Source organism: Lagenorhynchus albirostris, chromosome 9 (assembly GCF_949774975.1).
Source record: "Lagenorhynchus albirostris chromosome 9, mLagAlb1.1, whole genome shotgun sequence".
Taxonomy (NCBI): Eukaryota; Metazoa; Chordata; class Mammalia; order Artiodactyla; family Delphinidae; genus Lagenorhynchus; species Lagenorhynchus albirostris.
The window spans coordinates 45,326,349-45,346,644 of record NC_083103.1 but is presented as its reverse complement, the minus strand read 5'-3'; the positions used below and the strand labels follow the sequence as shown (position 1 = coordinate 45,346,644).

At 36.9% G+C, this 20,296-nt stretch overlaps 1 protein-coding gene across 2 annotated transcripts in view; it reads right to left on the bottom strand.

Moving 5' to 3' along the window:
• Positions 1-20,296, bottom strand: part of SBF2 (SET binding factor 2) — a 457,881-nt gene that overhangs the window by 205,241 nt on the left and 232,344 nt on the right. For both annotated transcript variants that reach the window (XM_060159685.1, XM_060159686.1), the window contains exon 6: positions 19,996-20,101. In XM_060159685.1, coding sequence (XP_060015668.1) covers positions 19,996-20,101 — 106 coding nt within the window. The remainder of the gene's footprint in view (positions 1-19,995; positions 20,102-20,296) is intronic.

Genomic DNA, 20,296 nt, shown 5'->3' with positions numbered 1-20,296 from the left:
GATGGCAAATGTTGACTGAAACAAAAAACTAAAGTTTTATTATTCAAAATTTATAAAATGAAAAGCAATTATACTCCAATAAAGATTTTTTTTAAAAAACACCAAATTTATAAAATGAAATAATTATTAAAGAAATTTAAATACAATTTTCAAGTGATACGGCTTTTGGGGGTAGGTCTGTAACATTTATACTTGTGAATTTAAGATAGATTAAAACATCACTAAGACTTCTGGGATACCTTTACAGCAGTGAAAATAAGAGAGCTAGTGCTACATATATCAACATGAATAACTCTCCCAAATATAATATCGAGTGAGGAAAGTAAGGTATAAAGTGATGCTATAGAATGACAGCATTTATATATTGTTTAAAACCATACAAAATGCTACTATATATTGTTCCGGTATATACAAACATACAGTCAAAATATAAAGATATATCTGGGACTAAAAAATACCAAATTTGGGATAGTATATAACTCTGGGATGAGAAGGCATACGCAGGAAGTTTCAACGTTATCTATGATGCTACAGTTGTTAAACTGGATCATAGATATGTTAAACATTTTTTTTGCGGGGGGGGGAATAATTTAAAGCTTACAGAAAAGTTGTAAGAATAGTGCACAGAGCACCCATCTACCCTTCACAATGATTCACCTAATGTTAAAATTTTGCTCCATTTGCTTTAACATTTGTACTTATGTACTAGCATGCCCTGACTCTCTTCTACAAACACACACACATTTTTCTGAGGCATGTGAATGTACACATCACGACATTTACCCCTAAATACTTCAGTGTGTTTTTTGTAAGAATAAAGATAATGTCTTCCTAACCACAGTATGGTTATCATCCTCAGTAAATTAAACATGTTGCAATACTTGAAGTCTAATCTTACATTTGTATTCCAATTTTGTCCACTGACTCAGTGTTATTCTTTGGAGCTTTTCCCCTACCATCAGGATTCATTCTAAGCTCAATATTCCATTTAGCTGTCATGTTTCTTTATTCTCATTCAATATGGAGCATTTCCACAACCTTAAATTTTTCTTTTACTGAGATAAAATTCACATAACATAAAATTAACCATTTCAAAGAGAACGATTTATTCATTTGCTCACTAAACTATCTTGCATCCTAGGAGTAAATCCTACTCAATCATGGTCTATGATCCTTTAACATGTTGTTGAATTTGGTTTGCCAATATTTTGTTGAGGATTTTTTCATCTAAGTTCATCAGGGATGTTGGCTTCTAGTTTCCTTTTCTTGTAGTGTCCAAGTCTGGCTTTGGTATCAGGGTAGTAATGCTGGCCTTTTAAAATGAGTTTGGAAGTGTTCCCACTTCCATTTTTTGGAAGAGTTTTTAATGGACAGGTATTAATTCTTTAAATTTTTGGTTGGATTCACCAGTGAAGCCATGTGGTCCTGGACTTTTCTTTTGGGAATGTTTTTGATTACTGATTCAATCTCCTTAGTAATTGTTCTGTTCAGATTTTCTATTTATTATTTCGTTTTGGTAGGTTGTATGTTTCTAGGAATTTATTCATTCTTCTAGTTTACCTAACTGTTGGTATTTTCACAGTACTCACTTATGATCCCTAGTGTTTCTGTGGTACCAGTTGTCATGTCCCCTCTTTCATACCTGATTTTACTTATTTGAGTATTTTCTCTTTTTTTTCTAAGTCTAGCTAAAGGTTTGTCAATTCTACTTATCTTTTTTTAAGAAACAGCTGTTAGCTTCATTGATCTTTTCTACTGTCTTTTTTTTTTTTTTTTGGTGCTACGTGGGCCTCTCACTGCTGTGGCCTCTCCCATTGCGGAGCACAGGCTCTGGACGCGCAGGCTCAGCGGCCATGGCTCACGGGCCCAGCCGCTCTGCGGCATGTGGGATCTTCCCGGACCAGGGCACGAACCCGTGTCTCCTGCATTGGCAGGCGGACCCTCAACCACTGCGCCACGAGGGAAGCCCTCTACTGTCTTTTTATTCTCTATTTCATTTATTTTTTGCTCTGATCTTTGTTATTTCCTTCCTTCTACTAACGTCAGGCTTCATTTGTTCTTTTTCTAATTCCCTGGAATGTAAAGTTAGGATATTTGAGATCTTTCTTTTTTCTTAATGTAGATATTTATCACCGTAAACTTCCCTCTTAGATCTGTGTTTGCTGCATCCCGTAAGTTTTGGTGTTTGCTTTTCCATTTTCGTTTGTCTCATGATATTTTTGATGTTTTCACTGACCCACTGGTTGTTCAGGAGCATGTTGTTTCATCTCTATACATTTGTGAATTTACAAGTTTTCTTCTTGACACTGATTTCTAGTTTCACACCATCCTGGTTGAAAAACACACTTGATATGATTTTAATCTTCATAAATTTATTAAGACTTGTTTTGTAGCCTAATATATAATTCATCCTGGAGAATGTTCAATGTGTGCTTGAGAAGAATGTGTATGTATATTTTGTTGCTGTTGGATGGAAGGTTTTGTATATGTCTGTTAGGTCCATCTGCTATAACATGTTGTTTAAGTCCTTACTATTTGCCTTATTGATTTTCTGTTTGGATGATTTATCCATTGTTGAATGTGGGGTACTGAAGTCTTCTACTATTATTGTATTGCTGTCAACTTTTCCCTTCAGATCTGTTAATATTTGCTTTATATATTTAAGTACTCTGATGTTGGGTGCATAAATATTTACAGTTGTTATAACCTCTTGATGAACTGACTATTTTATCATTATATAATGACTTTGTCTCTTATTACAGTTTTTGGCTTAAAGTCTATTCTGTCTGATATCAATGTAGCTACCTGTGCTTTTCTTTGGCTTTTACTTGCATGAGATATATTTTTATATAGCTTCACCTTCAGTATATATATATCATGAAAGCTGAAGTGAGTCTTTTTTCTTTTAGGCTCTGGTGAGGACAGCAGTCAGCACCTAGCTCTGTGTTAATTAGAAGCTGTACCCTGTAAAGTATGCAGTCAAACACCTTTTAGGGAAACACTGGGAGAAGGGTATTTTTGCCTGCTCCCTCCGCACTGAGCCTGGAGGGATAACCACAGTAAGTGCTCACACACCCATTAAGAACTGCTTCTTTGTGTTCTATAGTCTTATGGGACTTGTGAACACAAACTCTGTTGGCTTTCAGAGCTAGGAGTTTGAGGGAACCATTCCTCAGGTGGGAGCCTTAAAAGTTGATGTTCAAGATGTGTGGCCCCAACCCTTTGCTCTTCAGGGAGAAGCTGGGCGTTGGGGGTTCCCTCTCCATTATTTGGTGCTGTGCAAGGAGTGGGGTTTATGGCAGGAGTGTATCTCCATCATTCCTACCCATTTCAATGTGGGTATTTTCTTAGGAGCCCAAGGTACAGGAGTAATTTAACTAGTTTCTGGATTTCTCTCACAGGGAATTGCTCCATGTGTAGCTCTCTGTGAAAGAGTGAAATTCAGGAGCCTCCTATGTTGCCATCTTGGTCCTGAGTCTCATCTAGGCCTCCTATGACTCTCTCATTACCAGGATTTTCCTGTTAAATTTCTAGCAGGTCTGCCACTAGCCTCAAATAGGATTATAACTTAGACAAGCAGAGTTAGAGTTTTTTCCCTTTCATTTCCTTCTGGATTCAATATTATTTTTCCTGACAATGATGTTGTGGGCTTAAGCTTTCCCCGCTTTTGGCAGCAAAGTTGCTGGTTTTATGACCAGCCCTGCCCTGGCAAAACTATCGTTTTCACTGATAGTACTGACATGTGGGAAAGATGGGAGCCACCCCAGGTAAGAATGTTGCAGGTTCCTACTATTCTTATCCAAAAGTCTAGCATGAATAAATGCTTCTGAGTTTGTTGTTTGCTTTTGGTCAATTTCCAGAGCACTGAAATAGTTGTACAATAACTACACAACAATTTCTGTCTAGTTTCACACTGATTCTTTAGGGAGAGGATTAACTCTTCATACTGCCATAACCAGAATCATTATCCTTGGTGATGTCAATTTTGTTCACCTAAACTTTTGTTTATTGCTATCTAACTTCTCTAATGTATACTTCGTATTTTTCCTTGTAACTAATAAGCAATCTGTGTTCAGACACTTTAGACCATGCAAATATCTTGTTCCTCACCAAAATTTCTGCCTAGATTTAGCATCTATTGATAATTACTATCTGACTCAGTCTTTACTATGATGATCATAAAATGCTTTTCCAAATCCAGCACTTCCTCCACATTCACCAGTCAGCACTCAACATTCTGCAATAAGCAGAACCCTCATTTATTCCCCCACTAACCTGCTTATTTATATATCCATTATCAGTATGGACTCATAGATTTTTTTTTTTGGATTTCTGTTCTTTTATTCCAACATTCTATAAGTCATTACTGCCCTTAATTATTTTTGTGCCAATTAAGTCCTAGATTTAGACAGTGGGCACCCCTTTAAACCTAGTTCCTGTGTCCCTGTGACATGAACTCAATTTTTTTTCTTCTTACTTTCTGGCTTGACAAAATAATCCAGGCTCATATTTTACCTACTCTGTCCCTGCTCTGAAGTCAGCCACTTCTCCAAGGAGGCTGGTTCCTTTTTGTGAGGAATGGCATTAAAGATCAAGGATACTGGGGTTTAGGGTAAATGTTAGATCATTTCTTCTAGGGTATCTTTGTTTCTGGGCTACTTCTGCAGATACAGCAGATACATGAACGCATATACATGCATAAAGACAAACAGACACACACACATATACATATATTTGAGAAATCCTGAGTCCATATCATTACTTTCAATTCCAATCTATTCTCATAGGGTCTCCCCACTGACTCCAATACATATTTGCATGTCCCTTCTTCCACTGAGAACCCTGGATTCTAATAACATAAACACATTTATTCATTTGCTAAATCTTATATATAAACTGCATGATTTTTTCAGCCATTCTAACTCAAAAAAATTACACCAACTAAAAAGGAGTTAATAATTTATTTGCAATTCTCTCCAAAACTGAGGTTATATAGTCAAATACTGTGTTTATAAGTTACTTTGATTAGTTTTTCCTCTTCAGTATGGTTATGTTATTCATTTGAAAGAGAGTGGAGTTTGTTTCTGTATGTTTTCAGTTTTAATTTTTTTTTATTTCTTCCCATCATGATTGATCTAATATTATTTTCTGAAGACGTGAGACCTAAATAAGTTTTGAGAAGTCAAAACTACATAAGAAGGTCTACTCAGAAGTGTCACTCCTTCCCTGAATTAATAGTATTGTGCCAATATCAATTCCCTGGTTGTTATAATGTACTATGATTACATAAGACATTATTGTTGGGGGAAGGTAGGTGATGTATTCTTGAGAATTCTCTGTACCATTTTAGCAACTTCTCGTGAGTCAAAGCCTTTAAAAATAAAAATTTATATTAAAAAAGTCTGCAGTTGTATTAATTTCCAATGGCTATTATAATAAATTACCACAAACTTAATGGCTTAAAACAACATGAATATATTATCTTAAAGTTCAGGAGGTCAGAAGCCCTACTCTTGGCTTTTCCAGCTTCCAGCACCTGCCCACATTCCTGAGCTCATGGCTCCCTTCTATCGTCAAAGCTGGTAAGGCCGGTTGAGTCTTTGTCCCTTGTGTGATGTCAGAGTACACCACTCTGACACTGACTCTTTTGCTTCCCTCTTCCATCTTTTAAGGACCTTTATGATCACACTGGGCCCACCTAAAGGAGCTGACACTCGAGTTGTATTTTGAAGGATAAGCGGAAGTTAGAGTTAGGGAGACAAGAGCATCAAGGCTTTCAAAGTTGACAGAAGACCATATGCAAAGAAACAGAGGACTGAGGAAGGAAAAGGCACTCAGAGAGACCTACAAGTAGTTTTGCCAAGGGTAGGTTCATGAAGAATTTGTATACCATAGTAAGGAGTCCAAGCTTTTTTCCTGAAGACTCTAGGGAAGAACTTTTCCCTTTCCACTCCCATGTGAACCCTCTGTAATCCCTCACACAAAAGATAATCCATCAGAAAATAAAAGTCATAGCTGGCATCATGTAGTAGTAGATAAACTGTGAAGAAGGAAGGCATGCACTTTTAAGGGACTCTAACCTACTTATATCAGTAAAAACAATCAATTTGTGATATCAAGGGGTGAAATATTGGACTATATTTACTAATAGAGGATTTATGTCTCATGTATTAGAAATGAGTTGGGATAATATTCTAGTGCTTAAAGGGTAAGTTTCTCATTATCCAGAAAATTATTTAATGTAATATAGAATAAAATTTACCTGTGACTAACTGAAGGATTGCTTAAACTTTGTATTTTTAAATATAACATGCTTTCTTCAGCTTTAGATAATTAACAATCTCAAATATTTTAAGAAATTACATCAATGTTTTTATTCCTAAATAGCAACACTTGTTTCTGTGTTCACAGAGTTATTTAGAAATTCATTTTCTTTGAACTACTAGTCATAATCAGCTTTCTAAATAACCTTGAATTGTTTCCTAGTCTTTGGTAGCCAACGTCCATCCAAAGCTACACAATAACCGTGGAGAAAACAATATGAAAAACAAACATTCCAGTGATAATTACTGCTGATTTCACTATAATGGTACATACACATCCTGTTGATTATTTAAATAGTAAAACATTCTGAAAAATTACTTCCTGATCTTAACTTTTCTTTAGGGGTTAAAGTTCTAAAATTCATAGCATCAAACATTAATGAACGTATTTGTTTCCCGTTTTGAAAAAACAACACCCAAAACTTTTCTCCAGAATCCTCCCCTTCTCTGAATAATAACGGTATGTTACACAAATAGAACACTACGTCTCAGCTTTCAAATGGGCAAATTGAGGAACTGAAGGCCATGGTTTTCAAGACAGCCTATATTTCCAAAAGCCTTAAACAATTTACTATAATTCTGTCAATCCACAATGGAGAAAACTTAACAATGGTTATGGCTTAATACAAGTCATGAAAAAGGAGATTTCTCATTCATTCGGTTGTTATTTGTTGAGTAGCTACTATGCACAAGGTATCAGGAATACAATAATGAAGAAAAACAAAATCCCTACCCTCCCAGATTACCTAAAGCTTTATATAGTTTAGTTTTGTAACTACCATTGAGAAGCAATGTTTAATATTTGTTACAAATTCGGTATATTATTTCCAAATATATTATAAATGGAAATCTTCTAAGTAAAAAATAACTAAGAAATGTAACTGAACTGGGCAAGTATGCATGGGTATATTTTAGTGGTTATGAACATGGGCTTATTCCCTTGTACGTGACATGAATTAAATACACTTTACATACTTATAAGTAGAGTTTAGCAATCTGGTAATCTTTAAATACAAGAAGTCATTTAACAAATACTTATGACCACAAAGAATTCAAATTTAAAACTGTATATCTATAGCCCAAGTAACAATCCACAGAAGACCAACTCAAGCAAAACTTTGTAAAAAGGTATAGCACATTTCCTTCCTGTTGAACAACACAATTGGTTCTCTGGGTCAAGGGTAATCACATCAACCCCAAATGGTCCAGATTCCTAGTCTGTGCCTGTTCTGAATGACCAGGTTTTTAAATCTACTTTAATGTTTAAATTTAAGAAGCAGAAAACAAAAGAGGCTTTAGGAGTGGAATAGCAAACAAAGGGAAAGGATAATATAGAGTGAATAACTGGAGAATTAAAGCAAGGAACAAACAGGAAGCAAGTGCCTTGGCAGAACGAACTCTTTTAATTAAAACTTTCTTCTCCACTTTCTTCCCTGCCTCTACTGTTAAACCTTTACCTAGCTGCTGAGATATGCTAAACTCTAGGGATAGATATAAAAAAAATTGAGGCAGGTTTGTAGGAGCTCACAGCTCAGTGAAGATGGCAGGTTGGTAAAAAAACAGTTAACACACAACAGAATAGAGACCTGTAAAAAATGCCACAGAGCACAGAAAAGAGGATAATTTATCCTGCCACCATTTGTAAGTTGCATACTTAATTGTTGGAATAACCATATTTTATAAGAATATTAATCTCTAAAGTGCTCAAAGAGGAACTTCCCTGGTAGTCCATGGTTAAGACTGAGTGCTTCCACTGCAGTGGGCCCACGCATTTGATCCCTGGTTGGGGAACTAAGATCCCACATGTTGCGCAGCGCGGGGCCAAAAACAGCAAAATGATATTTTACACAAGAGAACTTTGCGACAATGGTGGATAACAGTTAATAGTTATCTTGCCTCAGACATCTGCGTTCATTAAAGGATAACTCAATTCAAAGACAGAGGTAACTATTTAGTGGTAGCATTTAAACGCCATAAAAGGAAAATGGAGAAGATTGTTTTGAATCAGGATTCTTATGAACTGTCCTCAAATGATATCATGTAGCAAGCACATACTTTATGTGTAATTCTAGCAAGCGTAGTACATTAGTCAACAAGCACTCCATTGGTCAATGACTGTCAGTCTTTGGTATTTTTAAAATGGTTTCCTTTATAAAACTAGCATAAATATTTAATGTTTAATTTTGAAAAGAAAACAATCAATTTCCTGATAACATTCTGACTACTTCTGAATGCTCAAGCTTCATCAAACATCTTACCATTTCATGAAGGCCTGTCATGGCTCTATACCGTTGCTTACGTTCTTCTTTCTGCCTAGAACGTCCTTCTTCCACTTTTCTAGCTAGTAAGAGTTAGCTCTTAGTATCTCTATTACTGCACTAATTATACTGTACTGTAATTTTAAAAATGTATCTGTTTCTCCACTAGGCTAAAAGTATTATCTGGGATAAGGGCTGAGGTTGTTTCATCTTTATATCCTTAGTGACTAGCACAGGACCTGGCACATGGCAATGGTTTTGTAAACATCCGATGAGAAAAATATACTCCTGCAGATAGGCATTATAGAAAGTTTATTCTTTGTGCTATTTATTACCAAAACGTAAATTGAACAGTCTTCCCTAGAAATTTTAGGACTCTGTAATAAAGCAGACATGGTAAGAAGTTTCTTCAGAAAAGTGCTCCAGAACAGACTAGTGAGAAGATTTGTTTCAAATCCCCAAGACAAACAGTTGACATCTCAACTGCCAAAAAATGATAGATTTCCCTGGTGGTGCAATGGTTAAGAATCCGCTTGCCAACGCAGGGGACGTAGGTTTGATCCCTGGTCCAGGAAGATCCCACATGCCGCGGAGCAACTAAGCCAGTGTACCACAACTGCTGAGCCTGCGCTCTGGAGTCCGCGAGCGACAACTACTGAGCACAGATGCCACAATTACTGAGCCCGCGCGCCGCAATAAGAAGCCCGTGCACCATAACGAAGGGTAGGCCCACTCGCCGCAACTAGAGAAAGCCCGCGCGCAGCAACAAAGACCCAGCACAGCCCTAAATAAATAAATAAAATTATAAACGGTCAAAAAGTGATTAATCATAAATATAGTTACAGTAAAACACTACATTTCCTATTTCCTTCTTTCCCACCTAGAGCACAATATGCCATTTATAGTAACGGTCTAAACTCTTGTGCCCGCAAATTCTCCAACTACCATTTTTTCCTTTTTTTAATTTTAAAAATTAATTAATTTTCGGTTACATTGGGTCTTCGTTGCTGTGTGCGGGCTTTCTCTCTCTTCATTGCTGTGTGCGAGCGGGGGCTACCCTTCATTGTGGTGCACAGGCTTCTCATTGCGGTGGCTTCTCTTGTTGCAGAGCATGGGCTCTAGGTGCGCAGGCTTCAGTAGCTGTGGCTCACGGGTTCCAGAGTGCAGGCTCAGTAGTTGTGACGCACAGGCTTAGCTGCTGCGCAGCATGTGTGATCTTCCCAGACCAGGGCCCGAACCCGTGTCCCCTGCATTGGCAGGTGGATTCTTAACCACTGCGCCATCAGGGAAGTCCCTCCAACTACCTTTTAAACTACATGTATTGAGAAAGAAAACGGCTACTTCAGTTTTTTCCATTATAACTGAGAATAAGACTAAAACAACTAATAATGCTATATGAATAATCTAGGAAAACTAATGAAAATAGTAATATGATCCAAGACACTAGATTTTGATCATTTAAGGAAAAAGAACAAAAATCATTCTACAAATGATGCACTCATCATGTGGTTCATAAATTTACCAATCAACATATTCTTCTTAAAGGTGTTACCTTTAAAGAGAACCATTTTCTACAACCTAAGCCTTCATTCTTTCCTCTGACATCCTTCTTCTATTTCAGGAACATAAATTATTTTTGATACTCTTATAAAAGTTAATGTCACTTTAAGAATAATTATATAGCATTACAAACAGAAGCTTTTCCAGAGGAAGACAAAAGAGAGAATGCCAGAAGTTTTCCATTAAAATATTTAAAAGCAGAAATAACTTTCTAAATAGCAAGTTATGGTTACAATCAACATTTTAAGGATATTTATGTAAAAAGGAAAAATTATGTTTATAAGATAAACTGAAGAAAAACTCTAGCTATTTTAATAATTTTTAAAAATCTATATTTAGTATTAGATATAATACACAGAAATATTGACTCAATAATTGCTAATGAAAAACTGACTAAATATGGGTGAGCAAAAAGAAAGTATGCATATAAAAAAGTTTATACCAAGATGGAATCATGAGGAAATAAAAATCTTGATCAGAGCAATAATGAATAAGGAGATTGAAACGGTAATCAAAACCTCCCAACAATGAAAAGTTCTGGACCAGATGGTTTCACTGGTGAATTCTACCAAACACTTAGAGAAGAATTAATACCAGTTCTTCTCAAACTCTTCCAAAAAACTGAAGAGGAAGGAACACTCCCTAAGGCCAGAATTACCCTAATAATAAAGCCATGTAAGGACTCTGTAAGAAAAGAAAACTGCAGGCCAATATTACTGATTAACATAGACACGAAAATTCTCAATAAAACACCAGCAAAATAAATTCAGCACATTAAAAGGATCATATACAATGGTCAAGTGGAATTTACTCCCAGAATGTAAGGAGAGTTCAACATATACAAATCCATCAACGTGATATACCACACTAATGAAATTAAAGATTAAAAAAATCCTATGATTATCTCAACAGACGCAGAAAAAACATCTGATTGAATATTCTTTCATGATAAAAACTCTCAACAAATTGGGTATGGAAAAAACATACCCCAACATAATAAATGCCACATATGACAAGCCCACAGCTAACATCTTATTGAATATTTAACAGTGAAAGCATGAAAGCTTTCCTGCTAAGATCAGGAACAGGACAAGCTGCCCACTCCTCTTCAACACAGTACCGGAAGTCCTAGCCAGAGCAATTAGGGAAGAAAACGAAATAGAAAGCATCCGAATCCGAATGGAAGAAGTAAAACTGTCTCCATTTGCAGATGATATGATCTTATATATAGAAAATCCTAAAGACTCCACCAAAGAGTTGTTAGAACTAAGAAACAAATTCAGTAAAGTTACAGGATATAAAATCAACATACAAAAACCAGTTGCATTTCTATATACTAACAATGAACTATCTGAAAAAGAACTACAATAATCCCATTTACGGTAGCATCAAAATGAATAAAATACTTAGGAATAAATTTAACCAAGGAGGTAAAAGATCTGTACATTGAAAACTATGACACTTTGATGAAAGAAACTGAAGAAGACACAAATAAATTGAAATATATCCCATATTCATAAATCAGAAGAATTAACATTGTTGAAATATCCATACTACCTCAAACCACCTATGGATTCAAGGCAATCAAAATAATTATATTTTTCATAGACATAGAAAAAAAATCAGTCCTAAAATTCATATAAGTCCCTAGATAGCCAAAGGGATCCTGAGAAAGAAGAACAGAGCTAGAGGTTTCACAATTCTTGATTTTAAACTATATTACAAGGCTACAATAATCAAAAAGTATAGTATTGGCATAAAAACAGACACATAGATCAATGGAATAGAATTGAAAGTGTAGAAGAAGCTCACACTTATGCAGTCAACTAATATTTGACAAAGAAGCCAAAAATATTCAATGAGGAAAGGACAATCTCTTCAACAAGTGATGCTGGAAAAATTGGATATTCGTGCACAAAAGAATGAAATTGGACCCCTAACTCACACCATTCACAAAAAATAACATGAAGTGTATTAAATAATAAAAGAACCAAAACTATAAAACTACTAAAGGAAACAGGGAAAAATCTTCTTGATATTGGTCTTGGCAATGATTTTTTGGATGTGACACCCAAAGCTCAAGCAGCAAAAGCAAAAATAAACAAGTGGCACTACACCAACTAAAAAGTTTCTGAACAGCAAAAGAAACTATCAGCAAAACGAAAAGGCAGTCTACAGAATAGGAGAAATTACATGCAAACCATCTATTTGATAAGATATTAATATCTAAAATATATCAGGAACTCATACAACTCAATACCAAAAAGAAAAAAAAAGATTAAAAAATGGGCAAAGGACTTGAATAGATGTTTTTCCAAAGAAGATATACAAATGCCAACAGGCACATGAAAAGATGCTCAACTTCACTAATCATCAAGGAAATGTAAATCAAAACCACAAGGAGATACCATCTTACAACAGTTAGAATGATTTTTTTTTTTGTAAGATGTTGGGGGTAGGAGTTTAGTAATTTATTTATTTATTTTTGCTGTGTTGGGTCTTCGTTTCTGTGTGAGGGCTTTCTCTAGTTGTGGCAAGTGGGGACCACTCTTCATCGTGGTGCGCGGGCCTCTGACTATCGTGGCCTCTCCCGTTGCGGAGCACAGGCTCCAGAGGCGCAGGCTCAGCAGCCGTGACTCATGGGCCCAGTCGCTCCACGGCATATGGGATCCTCCCAGAACAGGGCTCGAACCGTGTCCCCCGCATTAGCAGACAGCCTCCCAACCACTGCGCCACCAGGGAAGCCCCTAGAATGATTATTATCAAAAGAGAAGAGGGAATTCTTCTACACTGTTGGTGGGAATGTAAATTGGTCCAGCTACTATGTTAAACAGTATGAAGCTTCCTCAAGAAATGAAAAATAGAACTACCATATGATCTAGCCATTCCACTTCTGGGTATATATCCAAAGGAAATGAAATCACTATCTCAAAGAGGTATCTACACTCATGTGTTCATTGTAGCATTATTCACAATAGCCAGGACATGGAAACAACCTAAGTGTCCATCAACGGATGAATGGAAAAAGAAAAAATATATATACTACACTGGAATATTATTCAACCATAAAAAGGAAGGAAACCCTGTCTTTCATGACAACATGGATAGACCCTGAAGGCACTATAGACCCTGAAGGCACTATGCTAAGTGAAATGTCAGATAGAGAAAGAAAAATACTCTATATATTCTCATTTATATATGGAATCTAAAAAAAACTGAACTCATAGAAATAAAGAGTAGAATGGTGGTTGCCAGGGGCTAAGGGGTGGGGCAAGTGGGAAGATACTGGTCAAAGCGTAAAAATTCCAGGTATAAGATGAATAAATTCTGAGAATCTAATGTACAGCATGGTGACTATAATTAACAATACTGTATTACATCCTTGAAAACAGTGAAAAAAGTAGATGCTAAATGTTAACAGCACACACACAAATGATAGTTATGTGAGGGGATGGAGGCATTAACTAATCTTATTGTGGTAATTATTTTTCAGTATATACAAGCATCAAATCACCACATTGTAAACCTTAAACTTATATATGTCAATAAAATACCAATAAACACAGATGTTACATGCCTAATGTTGTTTTACTATGGAAACAAAGTGACAATAGCTAAAGGCCCAAGATCATTTTAGTCTGTGACTTTAAAAATGTCTAATAAGTAGTATACTATAAAAATTAGGAAATAAGTATTCTAAAACTAATGTATTTGTAGTTAAAAACCAAATTATAGGTTAATATATATGACAAAAGATGTCATGAGAATTTCACAAAATTATTTGGGTCAAGGAAGGATACCTGAGCTATGGATTAGATTAAAAAATCAGAGGGGCTACAGCAACCAGTTCTTGTGAATATAATCTTATTAACGTAAAAAAATTACAATTTTCCACACAAAACACAAGTCTTCAGGTAAACAAAAACAATTCACATAGACTACAAAAAGATACAAACAAATAAATAAAATAGGTGTTAAGTTGGAGATGAAGATGGTTAACAGAGAATTTTAAGGAATGAGGCGGGTAATGGCAGCAGTCCACATAATTACTTCAGGCAAACACAGAGACCTCTGAAACTGTGAAAAACAAATTCATTATCATAACAATCCTTGGAGAGAAGAACCAAGGAAATGCTATCATTACATTTAGACTTTTTTACAGGAAAACTAGTCAAGGCTACAAAAGAATCTTAGAGTCTTATCTGCTTCCTGTCTGTGCTTTGTAAAATCTACCACCACTACCCCACCCCCAACCCAGGTAGTGAACTCTGATAATGGTCTAATACTGACCTTCAACAACAGTCCAACCAAAATGACTGGTGATAAGAGCATGCCTTTAGCAGAATTATCAGTACCACATGCTCTGAGAACTACAACTCTGCATACAGTGCTGTTTTAGAAGCATCTTTCTTTCTCCTTTCCTTTCTTATCTTTTCCTTATTCTTTCCCTGGAAAAGTAAATTTTGAATATGTAAGCAAAAGATAACTAAGCTCAAAATACTAGAGAGTAAAATAATGACATCTGATATTCAAATAGCTAATCATTGTGTTATGGTGCACTTCATCCATACACAGAACTCTCCTAAGAGATATGACTGCCATTTTCTTCATGGCTAGTGTATTAATTTATTCAAGAAAAACCGATGCCTTCTGTGCCCAAGGCACTATGCAGATACACAGAATGCAAAGAATAATAAGACAAGGCAGTTCTTGAAGCTCCCAGTCAAGTCAGGGAAAACTCCCTATTAATAAATAAGGAAAAAGCACAGAGTAGAACTTCCATACTCTCCCTTGAAGAAAAAAAAAAAAAGAACCTGGGACATTTGACCAACAGTTTCCTACAGCCTGGATTTTGACAACTGTAGTCTCTTGGGCCAACGTGTTCCCCATCTTCTGTATTTCCTATGATCAGAATCAGATTTAAGTTCTCTGGCAAAACACAGGTAGTGTTTGGCAAGGTTAGGAACATAATATCTGCCTGTTTTTCTTCTGCGAGGATTGTAAAATGATGTTCTATTTCGATAATTTCTTTTTCCTTTATTTTTGAAGCTTTTCTAGAACTTTAGAGAAACTGAATTATACAGGATGCATTCTTTCTTGTCTGCTTTTTTTTTTTTTGCGGTACGCGGGCCTCTCACTGCTGTGGCCTCTCCTGCTGCAGAGCACAGGCTCCGGACACGCAGGCTCAGCGGCCATGGCTCACGGGCCCAGCCGCTCCGCGGCATGTGGGATCCTTCCGAACAAGGGCACGAACCCGTGTCCCCTGCATCGGCAGGGGGACTCTCAACCACTGCGCCACCAGGGAAGCCCTGTTTTTTTTCTTTGAATATAATTATTTTCAAATTAATCCATATGGTAATTGTAAGGCCAGCAGGTCCGAGGAAGGGCCCAGGGAGCCAGACGGAACCCCCGCCAAAGTGGCTGATGCAACCGACACCTGACATTGCCACACTACTCGGCCCCGGTCTTCCCGCTCCCCGAGGGGCGGAACCAACCGCTCTGAGGCTGATGCAACCGACACCTGACATTGCCACAACGCCTGAGAGATTACCAAAAAAGGGCTGCTTCACACAGCAAGCACCTCCCCTGCGTCCACCCCTATAAATTTTGTTCGCGCCCGCACGTGGGCGCGACTTCTCTGGCCCCTTTCTCTCGGACCAGTGAACCTCGCCCGGGAGCGTTCCCAAATAAAGCATGTTTAAGCTCTCCTCCGTTACTGGTGCCGTTCCTTACAGTAATATGTATCAACAATTCATTTCTTTATATTGCCCAGTAGTATTCCATTGTATGGATATGCCACAGATTATTTATCCATTACCATAACCATTATTCATTACATTTATGGACACTAAGCTTGTTTCCAGATTTTCACTATTATAAAAATATGGATATGACCATTCATTTACAAATATTTTTTATGGACAATGCTATCATTTTACTTAAGTAAACGCCTAGGAGTGAAATGGCTGGATTATTTGGTTTATTTAACTTTTTAAAAAAGTCAAACTGCATTCCAAGGTAGCTGCCCCATTCACACTCCCATTAGCAGTAAACTAAAGTTCCCATTCCTCCACTTCACGCAGCCCTCTGAAAAGCTGGAATGCTAATGTTCCTCTCCCTCCTTCTCAAGGGATTGTGCACCTTCTCCCAACACAGCAAGCCACACCTCATTCTTCTTTGTTCCCAGTGGCCCTCAGGCATCCCAAATATGCTAATTTTGTCAGTGCTCCGAATATGGCAAGACAGAAACCATTTCCTTGGCCCAGCACTTTGTAAATCTGGAACATTGGACGGACACTGCACTTTTCTCCTTCCCCTTCCCCCAAGGAGAAGCTGCAAGGCGTTCTCTTCCAGTGCTGGCTGTGCTGGCTTGGGGGTGAGGCTGACCAGGTAAAGTGAACTTGCTCTTCTTACCTGTTTCAATGTAGCTGTTCTCAGCTCTGTGATCAACTGGGGTACCACACCTTCTTAAGTAGCTTCTGGAATTCTCACAAAGGATTTTTGGTCTGTATATAATTGTTAAATTGATGTTTCTGTGGGAGAACGAGGACTGGGACCTCCTATTGTGCCATCTTGCTGATGTCACTCCCTAAATTCTCACTCTTGACTGTCCATCTCCTTCACTATTTAAGCATAGTTATTTTAATATCTGATAACTACCTTCTGGTGCCCCTGGGGGCCTTTTATATTGTCTATGGTTTCTTTTATATTTCTTTCAGATAGCTTTAGTCCTCATGTTTCTGGTTATTATTTTAACTTGATGGTCTGCTTTATTTTTTTTTAATTAATTTTTTCATTGGAGTATAGTTGATTTACAATGTTGTGTTAGTTTCTGCTGTACAGTAAGGTGAATCAGCCATACATATACATATATCCACTCTCTTCTAGACTCCATTCCCATATAGGTTGTTACAGAGCACTGAATAGAGTTCCCTGTGCTATACAGTAGGTTCTTATTATCTTTTCTATACAGTAGTGTGTATATGTTAATCCCAATCTCCCAATTTATCTCTCCCCCTTTCCCCCTTAGTAGCCATAAGTTTGTTTTCTACATCTGTGACCTATTTCTGTTTTGTAAATAGGTTCATTTGTACCATTTTTTAGATTCCACGTGTTATCATATATTTGTCTTTTTCTGTCTGACTTATTTCACTCAGTATGACAATCTCTAGGTCTATCCATGTTGCTGCAGATGGCATTATTTCGTTCTTTTTCATGGCTAATATTGGTATATGTATATTGGTATATATGGTATATATGTATATTGGTATATATGGTATATATATGGTATATATGTACCACATCTGCTTTATCCATTCCACCGTCGATGGACATTTAGGTTGCTTCCATGTCCTGGCTATTGTAAACAGTGCTTCAATGAACGCTGGGGTGTCTGTATCCTTTCAAATTATGGTTTTCTCTGGATATATGCCCTGGAGTGGGATTGCTGGATCATATAGTAGCTCTACTTTTAGTTTTTTAAGGAATCTCCATACTGTTCTCCAATAGTGGCTGTAACCAATTTACATTCCCACCAAGAGTGTAGGAGGATTCCCTTTACTCCACACCCTCTCCAGCATTTACTGTTTACAGATTTTTTGATGATTGCCACTCTAACAGGTGCGAGGTAATACTTCATTGTAGTTTTGATTTGTATTTCTCTAATAACTAGTGATGTCGAACATCTTGTCATGTGCTCTTGGCCATCTGTATGTCTTCTTTGGAGAGTACTGGGCATACATGTAAAAATCTGTAGATATACTGGAGGCCTAGAATGCAGTTATCTTGCTCCAGAAAGGATTTACTTTTACTCCTACTATAAGGCTAAAGATAGTAGCATTAAGGATCATTTTAATCTGTTTCTAGGAACTGAAATGATTTCAAGCTGTACTTCAGGCCCTCAGGGGGACTGTCTACTTGTGATTTACCCTCTCCCAGGATATGGTCCTTTATGGTCCCAACTCAAAGCAAGAGAGCTTTGTAAAGGAATTTCCCTTGGTAAAATGTGAACTCCGATTCTCCCCTTCGCCGTTGGATATCAGCAGTACAGAGATCAGTTTTTCAGTAACTTCTTTCAAAATCAAGAGATGCTTGAGAAAAAGTGGTCCCAAATATCTGGTTCACTTCTCTAGGTTTTTTCCTTCTCTTGGACCATAGTTTGGTCATTATTTACTGCTTCTGACGCTTTCAAGTAGAAGTTGTTTATACTTGTATAGCTTTCCTAGTATTCATTGTTAAGAGGGTTAGTCTGAATTACAAAGGCCATCATTACTGGAAGAGAGGTCCAGGTTTTATAAATTTATACTTTATCTATAGCAGTTTTTCTCATCAGGAGTGCTACTAGTATTTGAGGTAAAAAAATCTTCTCGTGCACATATATTATGCATGAAGAATGTTTAATATCCCTGGGTCCTAGGCATGAATGCCAGTAACAATCCCTCCCCTCCCCTTCAAATCATTGTAAAAATGCAAAAGCATGAGAGGTTTATAAGGCACTCATTAAGTATAAGATCAATGGTAGCATTTGGGAATGTGAAATTTTGTGTCATATCCTTCTATTCCTCTTCATGGTAGACCTTTGCTTTGATTGACCCTTTAGAGGTATACAGGCCCTCTTAACTGAAAAAGGTCAGGTGAATAGTGGTTAGATAAAGTCAATTAAGTCAGTGATTAGGAGGGACCATGGACATGCTGTAGGTAGTCCATGAACCCCTAAGATTATATCTAAAAGTTCGTGGAGGGAGGTTTTAGTCAACAAGATATTCTTTAGAGAAGTACCACCAGGGAGACAGTACCTATTTCACACGTTAAGGAAAATAGCTTTAATTAAATTAGAATTTGGTTGAGATGACTCAATGAGCAGAAACTTTCAGGGAGGAAGAGAAGGAATATGTAATTTTTGAGAGTTTAAACCCCTAAGGTGGGGGCAGATGTAATAGAGAACTACTACTTTGGGGTTGATGTAACCTTTCATCTTTATTAGGATACTAGAAACTCTACTTGTACTTACATTAATCTCTTCTAAGGCTTTCTAAATTTCACTGACTGAAGTCACGGCAGAAGAATTAGGATGGGGCCAGTAAAGAAAAAGGAGAGATAAATTTCAGAGTTAAGCAGGGAGTAAAATTCAACATGAGATAGGAGGGAAATAAGAAGGTAGAATTTTTGTGCAAGGAATTAAGAATTCCATGGAGAACTACTAGACTGAGCCCCAGAAAAGGGAAGGTTTCAATTCAAACTAGAAAAAGACAAACACAGATGGAAAACAATGAGAAAGACTGAATCAAAGAGAGTGGAACACTCTTACACAGGTACATATAAAGGATAAGTACAAGGTAAAGTAAGTGGGAATCTCTGGCAGCATTGGTCTAAAACATACTTATTTTTAAGTTATAGTACTCCTTTAATGAAGTATGAGCTGTCCAATGTACAGAGGGCACTTTCTAGTGTCCTCCCCCTAATACGTCATCCTAGCCATTGCTAGAAAACTGAAGTCTGATACAGGTGGTGGGATGAAAAGGATGGGACTTTTAGTTCTATCTGACAAGGTTTCTATAAAAGCAATTCATCTAAGGAAAAACAAAATATACTATCTATTCGTCTTTTAAAGCACAGAAAATATGTTTACTTTCTAAAAGCTTAATTGACTTAAGAGCAAAAGGGGCCTGGGTTAATTTTTAAAAAGAATGAATACTAGTTAAGATTAGAACCCATATAATTATATAGTTTACATATCAGTTATCTAATGGTTTGCTTTTTATTTTCCTGATTTATGTCAGGTGATGTAGGCTTAAAATAAATCTTTTTTTCATAGGCTTTTATAAGAACACTGAAAATGGGAGAAGGAGACATACCCAATTGCTGGAACAGGAGAGCCGCACTAGTGCCTGTGACAGGAAGACTATCATGCAAGGGAGTCTGGATCAGCTGTCTATCTCCTGCACCCAAGGAAAACAGCTTCTGCAGAATGGGCGGAAAACACACACACACACCACAAATGATTTCTTTTCAGATATTTTCTTAAGATAAAAAAATCCCTTTGAAGTTCAAATTTAAAGCAGATGATGACCATGTAAGATCCAATTAACAGATGTGAAGGGCAATAATGCAGCCCAAAACATTCAAGTTACTTTGTGTCCAAATGAATATGGTACA